Genomic DNA, 14560 nt, shown 5'->3' with positions numbered 1-14560 from the left:
TTGCCTCAATAATATCAAACATGACAAATTCAAAATACAGCTCTGTATCATTTGTAACTGGAAGCAGGGAGAAGACAAAAAAATCTGCTTAGAGGCCACTTCAAACGAGGCAATGTACTAGTCAAACTCCGGAGTCCATCTAGCAAGAGATGCCCCTCCGGCTACCTTATCGTCCCCTTCTACAACTGAGAGAGTCTCACCATTGGCATTTCCAACAAAGCCACGCCTGCCTTATAGAAAATTTAAAAAAAAGAAAAGTACAGAACCATTGGAAATATCAGACTGGCAAATCAGCCTCTGAAGCGAAGTAGATATCTATATGTTTTAATTACAGAGTCACCACACTCTCAAAACAAATACTAGTATGTTTTCTTTCAGCCCAGCCTACTTCAAAGAGAACAGAAATTCACAAGGTTGAAGATTTAACAGCTTATAGATAGAAGCGGGCTCCCTTGAGTGATAAAAGGTAAGGGAATTCCAACATTATTAAAACTCTGATAGAAGATGGCTCTTGAATGTCCAGAAGTTGTGGAAATGAAGACGCCCAATTCACTCTGCATTCAGCTATTTCATTTGAAATGGGCAGAAACAAGGCAGTGATAGCAATTTATAAATTGGCAGGTTTCATAGTTCAGTAGAAGGAAGAATTTTATCAAGAAGCCACAGCCTACCTGAGCAAGGACACATTCTAAGGCAGTCATGCAGGATATAAAAGCTAACTTAGTTAGGACGAAATACCATGTGCCTATCTGAAGCTTCTTCTTTTCTTTGCACCTGATACCACTGCTGCAGAGAGAAAGTTATCTGCAAGTATTTGATTGACTGGAATGTTCAGTATATTATTTCAAAAATTAAAAATAAAAATCTCCAGCACTCACCTAGGCTTATGCTTTGGAAGAGTGGAGAGGGTAGATGAGGTGAGATGCCATGTCAAGGGCAATTTCTGAGGGAAGGTAGAGCTCAGGTAGAACTGTGGGCGTTTGAATAAAGAACTGGTCTCCCTAAGGCCTTCCACAACATCCCTTCTGTCCTGAGCTTTACAATTTGCACACAAAATAAATTACAAACACCAGGAAGGAAGGGTCTTCGAGGGGAAGTGGGAGCTGCAAAGAGGCACAAAGATTTGGGAGCTTTTCTCAAAAGGTCTGAGGTCCATGCTGATCAATAACACATTTATTCTGTGATGTTTCAGAATCTCCTTCTCTTTCTATAATAATTAAATATCTAACTAAATGCAGTTCTTTTTACATTCTGAACCACTTTATTATTCCTATATTAGCCTGGTGCTACAAACCTTTGGAAGAATATTAGCCACATTCAAAGGTTATCTAGCAGCAGAGCACAGTATGAACACTTACATGCAAAATAACCAAAGAATTACATGGCAAAAAAATTTTTACTAATTAAAGAACAGTCTAGCCAGAAGATTAAGGGAATGAGATCTTTTAGTTAATTTTCTGGTTAACTGAGTGTTATATCAAAAAAAAAAAGATATTTTATTTAGGTGCTTGTTTAAGTCATTTTTTTTAATCACTCTGTACTATATCGGTCCATTGGAGCCCTGGTGGCACAGTGGTTAAGAGCTCAGCTGGTAATCAAAAGGTCAGCAGTTCAAATCCACCAGCCGTTCCTTAGAAACCCCGTGGAGCAGTTCTACTCTGTCCTAAAGGGTCATTATGAGTCGTATTCAACGCAACAGCAACGAGTTTGTTTTGTTTTGATATCAGTCTATTCACATCCTCACCACAACAGTAGTCAATATAATCAACACGATATACTGCTTCTTGGATGACTGAAGATCTGGCCATTATTTTTAATACGGCATCATGAGTTTTGACATCAATAACAACTACATAGAATTTATCCCAATGCAGAGGTTCAGACAATTGAGCCGAACATATTCAGAGTCTAGGATGATGTCTGAAAGTTGATTTTAAATAAATCTTCCAGTTTTTTGTTTTTTTAAATTCCATTTGCTTCTTTATCCTGATAGATAAGTGCAGTCAAAAGTTCTGCTCTGGGATTGTAGCCTACTAAATTTTAGGCCCTGTACTATACAATAATTAATCCTTTAAGAATGCACTCTCAAATAGTATAAACTGAGGAGAACACATTGTTTTGTGGTTACGAGAGGTGGGAGAGAGGGAGGGAGGGTGAGAGAGAGGGAGGGAGGGTGGGAGAGGGTTATTTACTGATTAGTTAGTAGATAAGAACTACTTTGGGTGACGGAAGGACAATACTTAATATAGGGAAGGTCAGCTCAACTGGACTGGACCAAAAGCAAAGAAGTTTCCGGGATAAACTGAATGCTTCGAAGGTCAGTGGAGCAAGGGTGGGGGTTTGGGGACTGTGGCTTAAGGGGACTTCTAAGTCAACTGGCAAAATAAATTCTATTATGAAACCATTCTGCATATCACTTTGAAGTGTGGCGTCTGGGGTCTTAAATGCTAACAAGCGGCCATCTAAGATGCATCAATCGGTCTCAACCCACCTGGATCAAAGGAGAATGAAGAACACCAAGGTCACAAGATAATTATGAGCCCAAGAGACAGAAAGGGCCACATGAACTACAGACTTACATTATCCTGAGACCAGAAGAACTAGATGGTGCCTGGCCACAACCGATGACTGCCCTGACAGGGATCAAAACAAAGAACCCCTGAGGGAGCAGCAGATCAGTGGGATGCAGACCCCAAATTCTCATAAAAAGACCAGACTTAATGGTCTGACCGAGACTAGAAGAATCCCAGCAGCCATGGTCCCCAAACCTTCTGTTGGCCCAGGACAGGAACCATTCCCGAAGACAACTCATCAGACATGGAAGGGACTGGACAATGGGTTGGAGAGAGATGCTGATGAAGAGTGAGCTACTTGTGTCAGGTGGACACTTGAGACTATGTTGGCATCTCCTGTCTGGTAGGGAGGTGGGAGGGTAGAGAGGGTTAGAAACTGGCAAAATGGTCACGAAAGGAGAGACTGGAAGGAGGGAGCGGGCTGACTCATTGGGGGAGAGTAAATGGGAGTATGTAGTAACGTGTATATAAGCTTATATGTGACAGACTGACTTGATTTGTAAACTTTCACTTAAAGCACAATAAAAATTATTAAAAGAAAAAGAATGCACTCTCATCTCCTGTGCTTCCTTGATGATGCTAGGGAATGCTTCCAGAAAGCTGAAGAAGCGGTCATTCAAAATTAAGGAAGGCAGCAAAGGGAAAGCATGGAAGTTATGCACAAAGGGGTGAGGAGATAGAAGCACAGGAGAGAAATGGCCAACACGTGGAGTTATGAGGGCTGCAGGGGGACAATCAGACACAGAGAACTTGACAGAAAACAGTCCATGCAATTTCATGTTTTTTACCTAAATTACTCTGAAAATGCATATCCTAACTAAAAGCATTTGGCTCTTACTAATTAAGATATTGATATAAATGGGTACAAACAAAATCACACAGGGCGTTATGGTACCATCTGCTTTGCCTCTGCTTCTTTACCAGCCTATGATGTTTCAGGAGCCCTGCTAGAGGAAGGAACTCCTCCCCCACTGAGCAACCTACCTCACAGTCATCACTGTAACTAAACTCGAGCAATTCAGAGGGTTACTTCAGAGGTTATGCCAAGGACTAATTAATTCTCCAATTTTATAAAGAAGTATGATCCTTTTCCCTAAGGAAAATGATATTCTTAGTGACCAATCAAAACCTGCAGTATCCTTTATTCCAAAGTCATGATACGTTGTCGTTGCCCATATTCCATTACCAATCAATTTTGGTTTGAATAACCCAGGTAATTGGAATATGTCCGTACACCACACAGACCAGGTCAAAAACTCTTAAGCTGAGCCTGTTGTCTCTAATTCTTGAATACCAAAATAGCCACAACCTTTTGCTGAGTGTTCAGCTTTTAGAGAATTCAAGGTCAGCTCCAACAGAGCCTTCCATGATAACACCGGGATTTAAAAAGAGAGGTCATAATTTTAACGAAACAGCAGCTGAAAAGGGCTATAAATGTATTTTTAAATTACAGAATTGCTACTACCTAAAAATTTCACTGCATTAGATTTATGTGGATCTCATTTACAGCAGTCACACACATAAAAAATAAAATCATTGTAACAGCCTACCGATTCCTGAATTGGCTCCAGTGACGATGACCACTTTTCCCGTGAAATCCCGGCCCTGGAGTATTTCCATGGCGGTGGTGCTGCCATCATACCTCTGTCTGGTGGTTGGCTTGGTCGGATTATCATCCACAGTAAATGCCAGTCGTGGGTCCAAATATGTGGTTCTTTTATTTATATGACTGCAAAGAAAAGGAGAAAGTATTTTACATTAACCCACAGCATGAACACAAGCATTCAGAACTATAAAAAAATCTCCTGGTTCAGAAAAACCTCATTTTTTTCACATTTACCAAGAGACTTATTCTTAGCACTGAAAAGAAATGGGCCTCTTTATCTTCTGGCATCCTGAAGGATAACACTCCTGCCTGGAAAGATAGTCACTGAATTCCATTCTAGAGAATTACCTGTAAGTAACATACGATAACCTTTGCCTTTCGGCCTTAGAGCTCATAGAAGTCTTCTTGAGAAAGCTTTTTTTTAATTCATGCAAATGTGGTTATAAGATCTGTCAGCCACTGTTTTTAGCAGATCTCCAGTTAAGTCACTTAGCCCTGTACACCATCCTAAGATTGGTAGAGAAGTAAGAAAACTCAGAATTATGCGTCTTAAATAAGTACAAAACTAGCCAGCTACTAAAATTCTAATGATTTTCATTTTAACACTGAACTAATTTTGAAGTTTATCTAAATCTTATAAAAGGGATATTGAAATATATTGGTTGTCATGGGTTGAACTGTGTCCCCCAAAAATACGTCTTAACTTGGTTAGGCCATGACTCCCAGCATTGTAGGATTGTGTACCATTTTGCCATCTGATGTGATTTCCCCATGTGGTGGAAACCCTGTTAATACGATGTTAATAAGATGGATTAGCTGCAGTTATATTGATGAGATCTACAAGATCAGGTAGTGGCTTAAGGCAATCTGTTTTGAGATATAAAAGAGAGAAGCGAGCAGAGAGGGAGACCTCATACCACCAAGAAATCAGCACTGGGAGCAGAGTGCATCCTTTGGACCCACGGTCCCTGCTCCTGAGAAGCTCCCACACGGAGGGAAGACTGATGACAAGGACCTTCCTCCAGAGCCAGCAAAGACAGAAAGCCTCTCCCTGGAGCTGATGCCCTGAATTTGGACCTGTAGCCTACTAGACTGTGAGAGAATAAATTTCTCTTTGTTAAAACCATCCACTTGAGGTATTTCTGTTATAGCAGCACTAGATGACTAGGACATTAGTACATATGGACTAACAGGTTACTCCTTATGTAACAATTTATTTTTTACACTTTAAACGTATTCTTGGGATTTCGAATAAATACATCTCGAAACATCTTAAAAACTATTAAAAACTCTCCAGAAATAACGATAAGTAAGATTTCAGAATTTAAAACATATTTGCAGTATGTATTTGTAATATATATTTTGTTGTTGTTAGCTGCAATGCAATCAGCCCCCAACTCACAGCGACCCCACACACAAATGGAACAAAATATATACAATCAAACCCAAACCTGTTGCCATCAAGTCAATTCCAACTCATAGCAGCTGTATGGGACAGAGTAGAACTGCCCCATGGGGTTTCCACAGAGTGCCTTGTGGATTTAGACTGCCGACCTTTTGGTTAGCAGCCTGAGCTCTAAGGAGCCCTGGTGGTTAACTGTACCGCCAGGGCTCCATACATATACACACGTATATAATAAATATGTGCACATATCACGTTATCTATATATACAATTAAAAAATACATGATTACATATTAAAATATATATTATTATACACGTATATGTTTATAAAACTACATTTAGTTTAAAAATCTGTACTCTTTACCCAAAAAATACTAAGACATAAGAACAAGCCACTCTTTATTGTAGTTATAATCATAGCCTGCCAGATAAGCATGATGACTCCAATGTCATTCGCAGACATTACAGCAGCGGTGTGCTGAAGCCAGCTCACCCTGGCTCACTAGAATCAAATGTGCCTATCTCTTCCCTGCTCCACGGTGACTTCACATTAGTAGCCTAAATCAGCTATGGTAGAAGCATTTACTTCATGAAAACAAATCAAAGTTTATTTCTAAAGAGCTGGTTGTTAAACATTTACCAACACACCACTACAACAGGCTCAGAATGATTAGGTGACTAGCTGGGGTGGGGGCTAAGGACGAGGGCAGAGGGGCTAGGATTTAACCCACTTCTAGCTGGACTCGGAAGTCCTTGCTTGTTCCTCTGCACTAGAACAGGGCTGGCAAACTATGGTCCAAGAGGGCAAATCCAGCCCGCCACCTGTTTTTGTAAATAAAGTTTTATTAAAACACAGCTACATCCACTAATTTACATATTGTCTATTGCTGCTTTCATGCTACAATGGCAGAGTTGAGCAGTTGTGACCAAAACAATACAGCCCCCAAAACCTAAAATATTTACTATCTGTTCCGTAACAGAAAAAGTCTAACAACCCCTGCTCTACAGAAAATCAATGATTCTCAAACTACTGCAACCAAACCTGCCACCATCAAGTGGGTTCTGGCTCATAGCGACCCTATAGGACAGAGTGGAACTGCCCCACAGGGTTTCCAAGGCTGTAAATCTTTACAGAAGCAGACTACCACATTTTTTTCCCCACAGAGCAGCTGGTGGTTTCAAACCACTGACCTTTCAGTTAGCACCCGAGTGCTTTAACCACTGCTCCACCAGGACTCCTCAAATCACCTGAAGGGCTTGTTAAGACACAGACTGGAGGGCCCCACCCCAAGTTTCTCATTCAGAAAGTCTGGGATGGAATAAATTCCAATAATATATTCCTGAGAAAATGCTTTTCCAGTAAGTTCCCAGGGGCTGATGCCGCTCGTCCAGGAACCAAACTTTGGGAACCACTGCTGTAGGTCAATTAAGAATAACACCCATTTCAGGTGAATAACTTCCTAAGCGTGGGTGCAAAAAAAATTTGCAACATATAACGAAAGGGCTAATATCCTTAATTTACTAAGAAAAACTTTTACAAACTAATAAACCAAACCTGTTGCCACTGAGTCAATTCCGGCTCACAGCAATACTACAGGACAGAGTAGAACTGACCCACAGGGTTTCCAAGGAGTAGCTGGTAGATTCAAACTCCCACCCTTTTGGTAAGCAGTCAAACCCTTAACCACTGTGCTACCAATTAATAGGAGATAACAATTATACTGCAGACATTCAGCCTGCCAGACAGTCTCCTCTCCCTGTGGCTGCTCATAGCAGTTGGGAGACACACAACCCATGGTCCTTTTGCTCTCAATACTGGCTATGTACCAAGAGTTCACTAGGTTGTTCCAAAAGTCCTTATGCCATCAGAACTATTACCATATGAGGTGAAAATAAAGTGTCACTGTATAACGTATTATGAAAACTAAGCTGAATGCTTTGGAAAGTCTCAAAGGTAAGCAGCTAAAAAAAATTTTTGGTTCAATCAGGTACACTGAACACACTAGAAAAATGTCATAAAAAATCCAGAAAGAGTCAGCACTCAGATTTTTTGAAAAGGTAAGTTTTTGCTCAACTTTAAAGAAACTGAAACTGGAAATTGCAGAGGCTATGCTGTGGGTATGCTACGATAGGCTGTTATGCTTTGGGGAGAAAGACCACCCTCCAGTCCAAGCACCAGATGCATAGTCAGAGCAAGTCTGGTCCCACCACAAAAGCTTGGTGTATCTTAACAGAAGGTTAAAATAAAATGTATATGTTACATACATACCTTTCCTAAAAAAGTAACTCCCTGCTTAAACCAACTTCTATTAACTAACAAATCCTAACTCCATAAATAAGAAAACTTCAAACATTCATTCTCCTCTTGACTAGTCAAGAGGGCAGAGTTTGGAGCAGCCATTTGTGTTCAAATCCTGGCTCTACCACTTACTCGCTGCGGGATCATTAACAAGTCACTTACCTCCCTGGTCTGTGTCATCTGCAGCAAACCATGGATAATAATAATTCTTACCCCTTAGGGTTACTGTGAGGATTGAATGAGCTCATAGTGCAGATATAAGGTTATTTGAACCCTGCCTGGCTCACATTATATGCTCGATAAGTGGTTAATATTCTTGTTTGTTATTGGAATTTACTCCAAGGACAGAATCATAGAGGTGAAAAAGTTTTAGAGACCAAAAAAAAAAAAAAACCCCACTGCCGTCAAATCTATTCTGACTCATAGCAATCGTACAGGACAGAAGAGAACTACCCCATAGGGTCTCCAAGGAGCTGCTCATGGATGCGAACTGTTGACCTTTTTATGGTTAGCAGCCAAGCTCTTAACCACTTTGCCATAAGGGCTCCTTTAGAGACAAGGATGCCCAAAATATTATAATTATAGACACCCAAAGACAGGAATTTAACAACATCAATTATAGTATATCTGTACAAAATACATGCTCTGTAAACCTGTTACCATCAAGTCGATTCCGATTTACAGTAACCCTATTAAAAAAAAAAAAAAACCCTATAGGACAGGATAAAACCACCCCATAGGGTTTCCAAGGCTGCAATCTTTAAGGATGTAGACTGCCAGGTCTTTTCTCATGGGAGCGGCTGGTGGGCTCAAACTGCCAACCTTTCGGTTAGCATCTGAGCACTCAACCACTGCGCCACCAGGGCTCCTCAAAATTCCCTATAGCCATTAAATATCATCATCTTGGAAAATATGAGAAAATGCTCATGATACATTATGTGGGAGAAGCCGGTTACTAAGCAGTTCAGATAGTAAATTCCCTTTTTTTCATTCATTTGTTTTTAAGAAAACAAGTGCATGAAGAACAAACTGGAAGAGTTACTCCAAATACTGTTGAGAGCAGTTATTCCTGCCAATAACATTATGATGATGTACTTCATATTTTTCTAATTTCCCAATTTTTCTAGTCAGTGTGCATTCCTAATTTTTAAAATCTACTAAAAAGCTAGATGGTCAAGACTAGTTTCTGTGTAGACACTTACTCGACAAAAAACACTTGTCCATTCTCATCAGTTTCTTGTTCCCATCCATACGGCAAGTCTGAAACACAGGAAAGGCTGATAGGTCAACGTGTGGCAGAGTGAATGGAAGGCCTCTCCCCAGGATTCCCAGGAAAGAGGGAGAGGCCCATGCCTGGCTAGTCCCAGCCCTCTAAGCCTATCCCACCAGACCAACTAGTTTCAATGCCCCGAGGTCATGTGATCTGATTGTGGCCGTTGCACAAGGCCCATTACCCCAACTGGACCACACATTTGTGCCTCTTGCTTTGAAAGAAAACCCTATCTCATTCTTGCTCAGTCTTAAAAGTTCCATCCAGCTCCTGCTTCTGCTGTGAACCTTCCCAGATGCTCCAATCAATGTCAATTCTCAATTGGATAAATTCACAGCACACATCGAGATGGATAGCACCCAACACACTGTTCATATGATGACTTGTGGCATCTCTTATGCAATATTATTGAGTAGGTTTTGGGTTTTTTTTTTTTTTTCATGTTTACATTCTGTCTCTTCAACTGGACCGTAAAGCCCTTGAGGACAGGGACCTTCTCATACTTCTATTCCATGGATCGACCATTTGCAAAAAGAAGCACCTAGAAGGCATGGAGATCTTTATGGAATCCCATAAAATACTGGTATCTTTAATTCCGTGATATAAATCAAGAACAATTTTACAAACAGACCACAGAAAACATGGGTCGAGGACTCTAATTATTTTAACTCTTTTTTTAAGACCATTAAGAAATCATTCTTACTCCACCCCAACATCTCATAACATCCTTCTGCCAAATCCTATAAGTTCCTTGATGGTTCTCTACACAGAGCTGTCCCAGAGTGACATGGTGTGACCTGTCACCTGCCTGTGACATGTTACCTGTCTAATTAATGCTTTAAATATAAGGTTCTTTGCTTTATGATGACAACAACATACAAACCTCCTGCTACTCTCTTTCTTTTTCCAGTTTTCGGATGCTCCCATTGAGTCTTCTCCTCAGTGTGACTGTTAAAAAAAATCCACAAAATAAATAGCTGAGTCACACTTCTAAAAAATAATCAGTAGCTTTAAATGTTTTCCCTCCCAGATTATACTACCACTTAAAAGTAGTAAAGCCAGACATTCGGAGAAGAAATATTTAGAAGAGAAATTTTACTGTTTACATCAGGTCAAATTCTCCGAGTTGTAAGGAAATGCAGTCCTGTGAAAATCTCCTGAAAGCCTCACTCTATAAAAAAAAAAAAAAAATAGGCTAGTGGAAAAGGAGGAGGAGGAACAAAAGAAGACAAGGAAGAAAAGGGAAGACAAAGAGGAAAGAGGAGGAAAGGGAAGGGAAAGAAAGGCCTCAATCTTACTACGATCTTCCATCAATAGGAAATCATATTGCAGGACTTGATGTTGATGTCAGTGTAGTTTCTTCTATCCTCCCACACCTCACTTACTCACAGGACAGGGCATGTGCCTCCCCGTGTCCCACCACTGCCTGCCAGTGCCCCCCAGCACTTCAGTCATGCTGGCCTCTGCCTGTCGTCAACCCTACTTTGCTCACTCCTGCCTCAGGGATTTTGCCCTTGTTGTTCCCTCCACCTGGAATATTCCTGCCCCAGATCTTCCCGACCGGCTCATTCTCATGTTTCTAGTCAAAGTTCACCTCCTCCAGGAAAGCCTCTTTCACCCTCTAGCTAGAGGGAACCCACTCATCCCCACCCAACTCCAGCTTTACCCCATCACCACCCAATTCCTTGCCCTGCTTATATTTTGATTTATTTTAGAGCCCCATCACTAACTGAAATGATATCGTCTGCCTGCTTGTTTGTCTCCAACAGCCAGTTCCATGAAGACAGGGATTTCTGACTCATTCACTTCAGAGCCTGGACAGTGCCTGGCAGATGGCTGTAACTCAAGAAACACTTGATGAACAAAGGAACAATTGAATGAATGAACAAATGAGTTCACAGCCTGGTGGGGCAGAGATACAGAGTCATGAAATGGTCAGCACACATGACAGGAGACAGAATCCACGGCCTCATGGGAGCCAGAAGGGAGGAGGTCATTTTTCCAACAGTGGTGAGGGTGACAATGGGAAACCAGGGCCAGAGAGGGCGGGATCAGGAAAAAGACAAGCGAAAGGGATGAGAGAGACCAAGTGACCTGCAGGACAGGAAGCATCACACCAGGTCGGAGTGAGCAGGCCCTTGCCTAATTCAATTTCTCAGCTTACACCGGCCGTTTCCAGTCTGCCCTGAGGATCTTTAAGGCACCTGCTCCCTGGAACAGGAACAAGCGAGTCACTGGACAGTAATCCCCAATCCCAGCCCCCTCAAAGACAATAACAACCAGAGATAGACCTCAAATTCCTGCCAGGGGAACACAGGGCTCAGATCTGCAGCCTGCGGCACACATCTGTCCTGAGGGGCACAGGTGCCCTGAAGGCAGAACCCTTGGGTCTAAATGAAGAGAGTAATTTTGTGGTTGAGGACTCCGGAGCTTGGCTTTCCCACTTACCAGCTGCATGCCCTGGAAGATACTGTTTAACCTCCCTGTGCCTCAGTTTCCTCATCAGTAAAATGAACATAATAGTAACACATATTGCTGCTGTTAGGTGCCGTCTCATAGAGGCCCCATGCGAGAGAGTAGAACTGACCCATGCAGTTTCCTAGGCTGCAACCTTTACAGGAGCAGATCACCAGGTCTTTCCTTCTGTAGAGCCACTCGTGGGTTCACACTGCTCACAAGTTTTGGTTAACAGCTGAGGGCTTAACACTACCACCAGGCATCCCTATGGTGACACCTACTCAGGGTTATAGAAAGGACTGAACAAGCTAACATGTGTGAAGAGCTCAGAACTATGCCTTCCACACAGTTTTTCAAAGTGAAGACTTACATGTAAAAATTAATTAAAAGTTATTCTTTTTAATTGTAGCCTAAAGTAAGTTTTTAATAAAGAGTAAATTATAACAAGTCCCCAAAGTGTTATCTTCCTTAAATAGAAGCCTTCTTTCATTTTTTTTCAATAAGCTTTTTGTCATTTAAAGAAATAATTATTGGTGATTTTAATTCAAACCAAAGGGATCAAAATTACATTTATACTACATTATATGAACATCACTTTCATGTATGCTCGTCCAAGTTTTTGGATTTTTTTAAGCATAGTTTCTGTAAGTTGGCACAGAGATCTAGAGCTCACAGTGAGGAAGAAGAGCCCAGGCGAGCATCCTGTGGAAAAGAACCACCTTTCAACAGGGAAAGGCTGGCTGTATTCTGGCAGCCAAGAGGCCTGGGCAGAAAAAAAGGGGCGAGTGGGAAGGATTCAGGAAGACCCCAGCACCGGCACCTTGTTCCTCCACCCATCTGCCACAGAAGGGCCACTTTAGACCACTGCAGGGAGGGGAGAAAGGACTGGCTAGCTCTCTCTAGCGGGAGGTCTGCCCTCAGTGGGTGTGAATGTCCCAGAGCTCCCCTTACTTGATAAGACCCTGGAAACAGTGGATGACTGCCTCTCCCTGGAGACCCCAGGCTGGTGGGGGTTCCATGCAAGGTGTCTCTCAGTACACATGGGGCATCAGTAAAGGTGACCTGGTAAGCAGGAAAAGGGTAAAGCTGGAAAAGGGGTTTCCACAAGGTCTCAATAGGAGCTACAGCTTCTGTCCCATCAGCCCTGGCCTTGGGCCTGGCCCTGCTGCAGTGAAAGGAAAACATGTTGGAAAAATGACTTGAAGGACAATCTTTGTGAATGCACATTATCAAAGTTTCCCAACCCGCAAGAGAAAGACTAGTGGCCCTTCCAGAGTTAGGAGGGAAAAGAAAGGCCAGAGACACTCACACATGTCAGGAGAGATCAAGGGGACTGTTGAGAATCCAGGCTTAGGAAAGGTCAAAGACCAGACCGCCCAGCAGAGGTCTGGAAAGATGTACCTTCCAGCTATGGGAACCAGTCAAGACCAGTCACCCATGTCAGTGTAATAAAAGAGGGGCCTTGTGGAGACTCAGTATTTGTACTTAAGACACTCCCTAGCTGCAGAGACAGTGGGAAAGGCTAACAGTTATTATTTATTACTTTTATTATTAGTATTTAAGACACCTTCTGTTAAGTGTTTTACGCACAGTGCCTGGACCAACCTCATAGCAACCCATTTTACCGATGAGAAAACTGAGAGTGTTTTTTTCAGTTGCCCAAGGTTATAAAACAAATGATGGTGCTAAGACTCTGAAGGGTCTGCGAGCGTTTTCAGGACTTTCCCAGGAAAGGATAATGAAACTCTGTAAGGCATTTGTTAAAAGGTACATATTCCCAGGCCCCCTCCCCAGACCCCCGAGGAGGGACGTGGACTTCTGCACGTTGTTTTATCTTCTGTATTACTGTTTTTGGATAAGGCCAGTTTGCCCACCACTGCGCCGTGCAGTGCTGCCTCCTGGACAGCAGAGGGCGCGCCTGACGTTGCCAGGTGACCCTCGCTTGACCCAGGGCTCAAGAAGAGGGGCCAGCCCCTTCTCGGGACCGGCGAAGCCCTTCAGCTGAAACTCTCCAGCAATTACTTCCACTTTGCACCGCCCTCGCCACGCAGGCCCACGGTGCCGCGCAGGTGGCGTGCGAGGGCAGTGGAGTGGCCGGGCACGTGAGGCCGTCGGGTTCCAGGTGCGTCCTGGCCCGGCGGCGCCCACTGCGGCCCCCTTACTTGGCATAGTAAACCCAGCCGTCCTTGGTGGTTCTCTCCTCCCAGCCCGGAGGCAGCTCGTCTTCGCTGTCCGTGTCGTCCAGGCCTGCGTAGCGCAAGGCTGCCATGGCGGTGTGAGGAGGTGCTCTGTCACCCACTCGTTGGGTCGCCTGCCGCCGGGTCTCCTCACCCAGAAACTCCCGCTTCAACCGAGTGCCGCGCGCGTTGTTCCCCGACCGCTCGCGCCTGCGCACTGCGCCGCCCAAAGTCGCTCAGCTGACTCCGTAGCTGCAATCCAGTCTCCAGAGTTTCAAAACTGCCAAGCGAAAATGGGCGGGGCCCGAGGAGAAGCGTGGTGAAAGCACCTAGGAGGTCGCACGGCCATTCGGCTGGAATTAAAAGCCGGAGAACGCTCCACGTTTCTGGAAATGGAGTGGCGCTTCGTCAAGCTGCAGGCCGCAGGGAAGGGGCGTGCGCATCCTGTCACTGTCCAGGGCTTCACCCGTTGCTGGGAGAGCGTAATCCCTTCCGCGTTATTCTGACCAATCCTGCGGGAGCTCTAGCAATGGGGCATCCTGGGAGATGTAGTCCAGGCACACCCGTGCTAGAAAGCGGCGCCAACAGGAAAAGATTCCGAGGGTGGTTCGCCGGACTGCAGCATTTTCTTGTTTTAGGGCCTTATGAAGAGTGAATGCCCCTTCAGAGAAACCTTCCCGGGCTCTCCATCACCCAGGCTGTGTGTGAGTCACAAACTTTGTTGGGCCTATAAATCGCCTGGAGAACGTTAAAAATGCAAATTCCCGCGTTTTCA

At 43.4% G+C, this 14560-nt stretch overlaps 1 protein-coding gene across 5 annotated transcripts in view; it reads right to left on the bottom strand.

Moving 5' to 3' along the window:
• The window catches only part of WWOX (WW domain containing oxidoreductase), a 1109212-nt gene extending 1095001 nt beyond the window's left edge, over positions 1 to 14211 (bottom strand). For 2 of the 5 annotated variants that reach the window (XM_049864761.1, XM_049864762.1), the window contains exons 1-4: positions 13771 to 14211; positions 10035 to 10099; positions 9084 to 9141; positions 4124 to 4302 (exon numbers count right to left, since the gene is read on the bottom strand). In XM_049864761.1, coding sequence (XP_049720718.1) covers positions 4124 to 4302; positions 9084 to 9141; positions 10035 to 10099; positions 13771 to 13877 — 409 coding nt within the window. In that variant the 5' untranslated portion in view covers positions 13878 to 14211. Of the gene's footprint in view, positions 1 to 4123; positions 4303 to 9083; positions 9142 to 10034; positions 10100 to 10881; positions 10903 to 13770 lie in introns of those variants that run through there. The other 3 variants (XM_049864763.1, XM_049864764.1, XM_049864765.1) reach the window with 3 other exon arrangements.
• Between the last annotated feature and the right edge of the window lie 349 nt (positions 14212 to 14560).

This window comes from Elephas maximus, chromosome 21 (genome assembly GCF_024166365.1).
Source record: "Elephas maximus indicus isolate mEleMax1 chromosome 21, mEleMax1 primary haplotype, whole genome shotgun sequence".
NCBI lineage: Eukaryota > Metazoa > Chordata > Mammalia > Proboscidea > Elephantidae > Elephas > Elephas maximus.
This window is presented reverse-complemented; position numbering and strand designations above follow the sequence as displayed.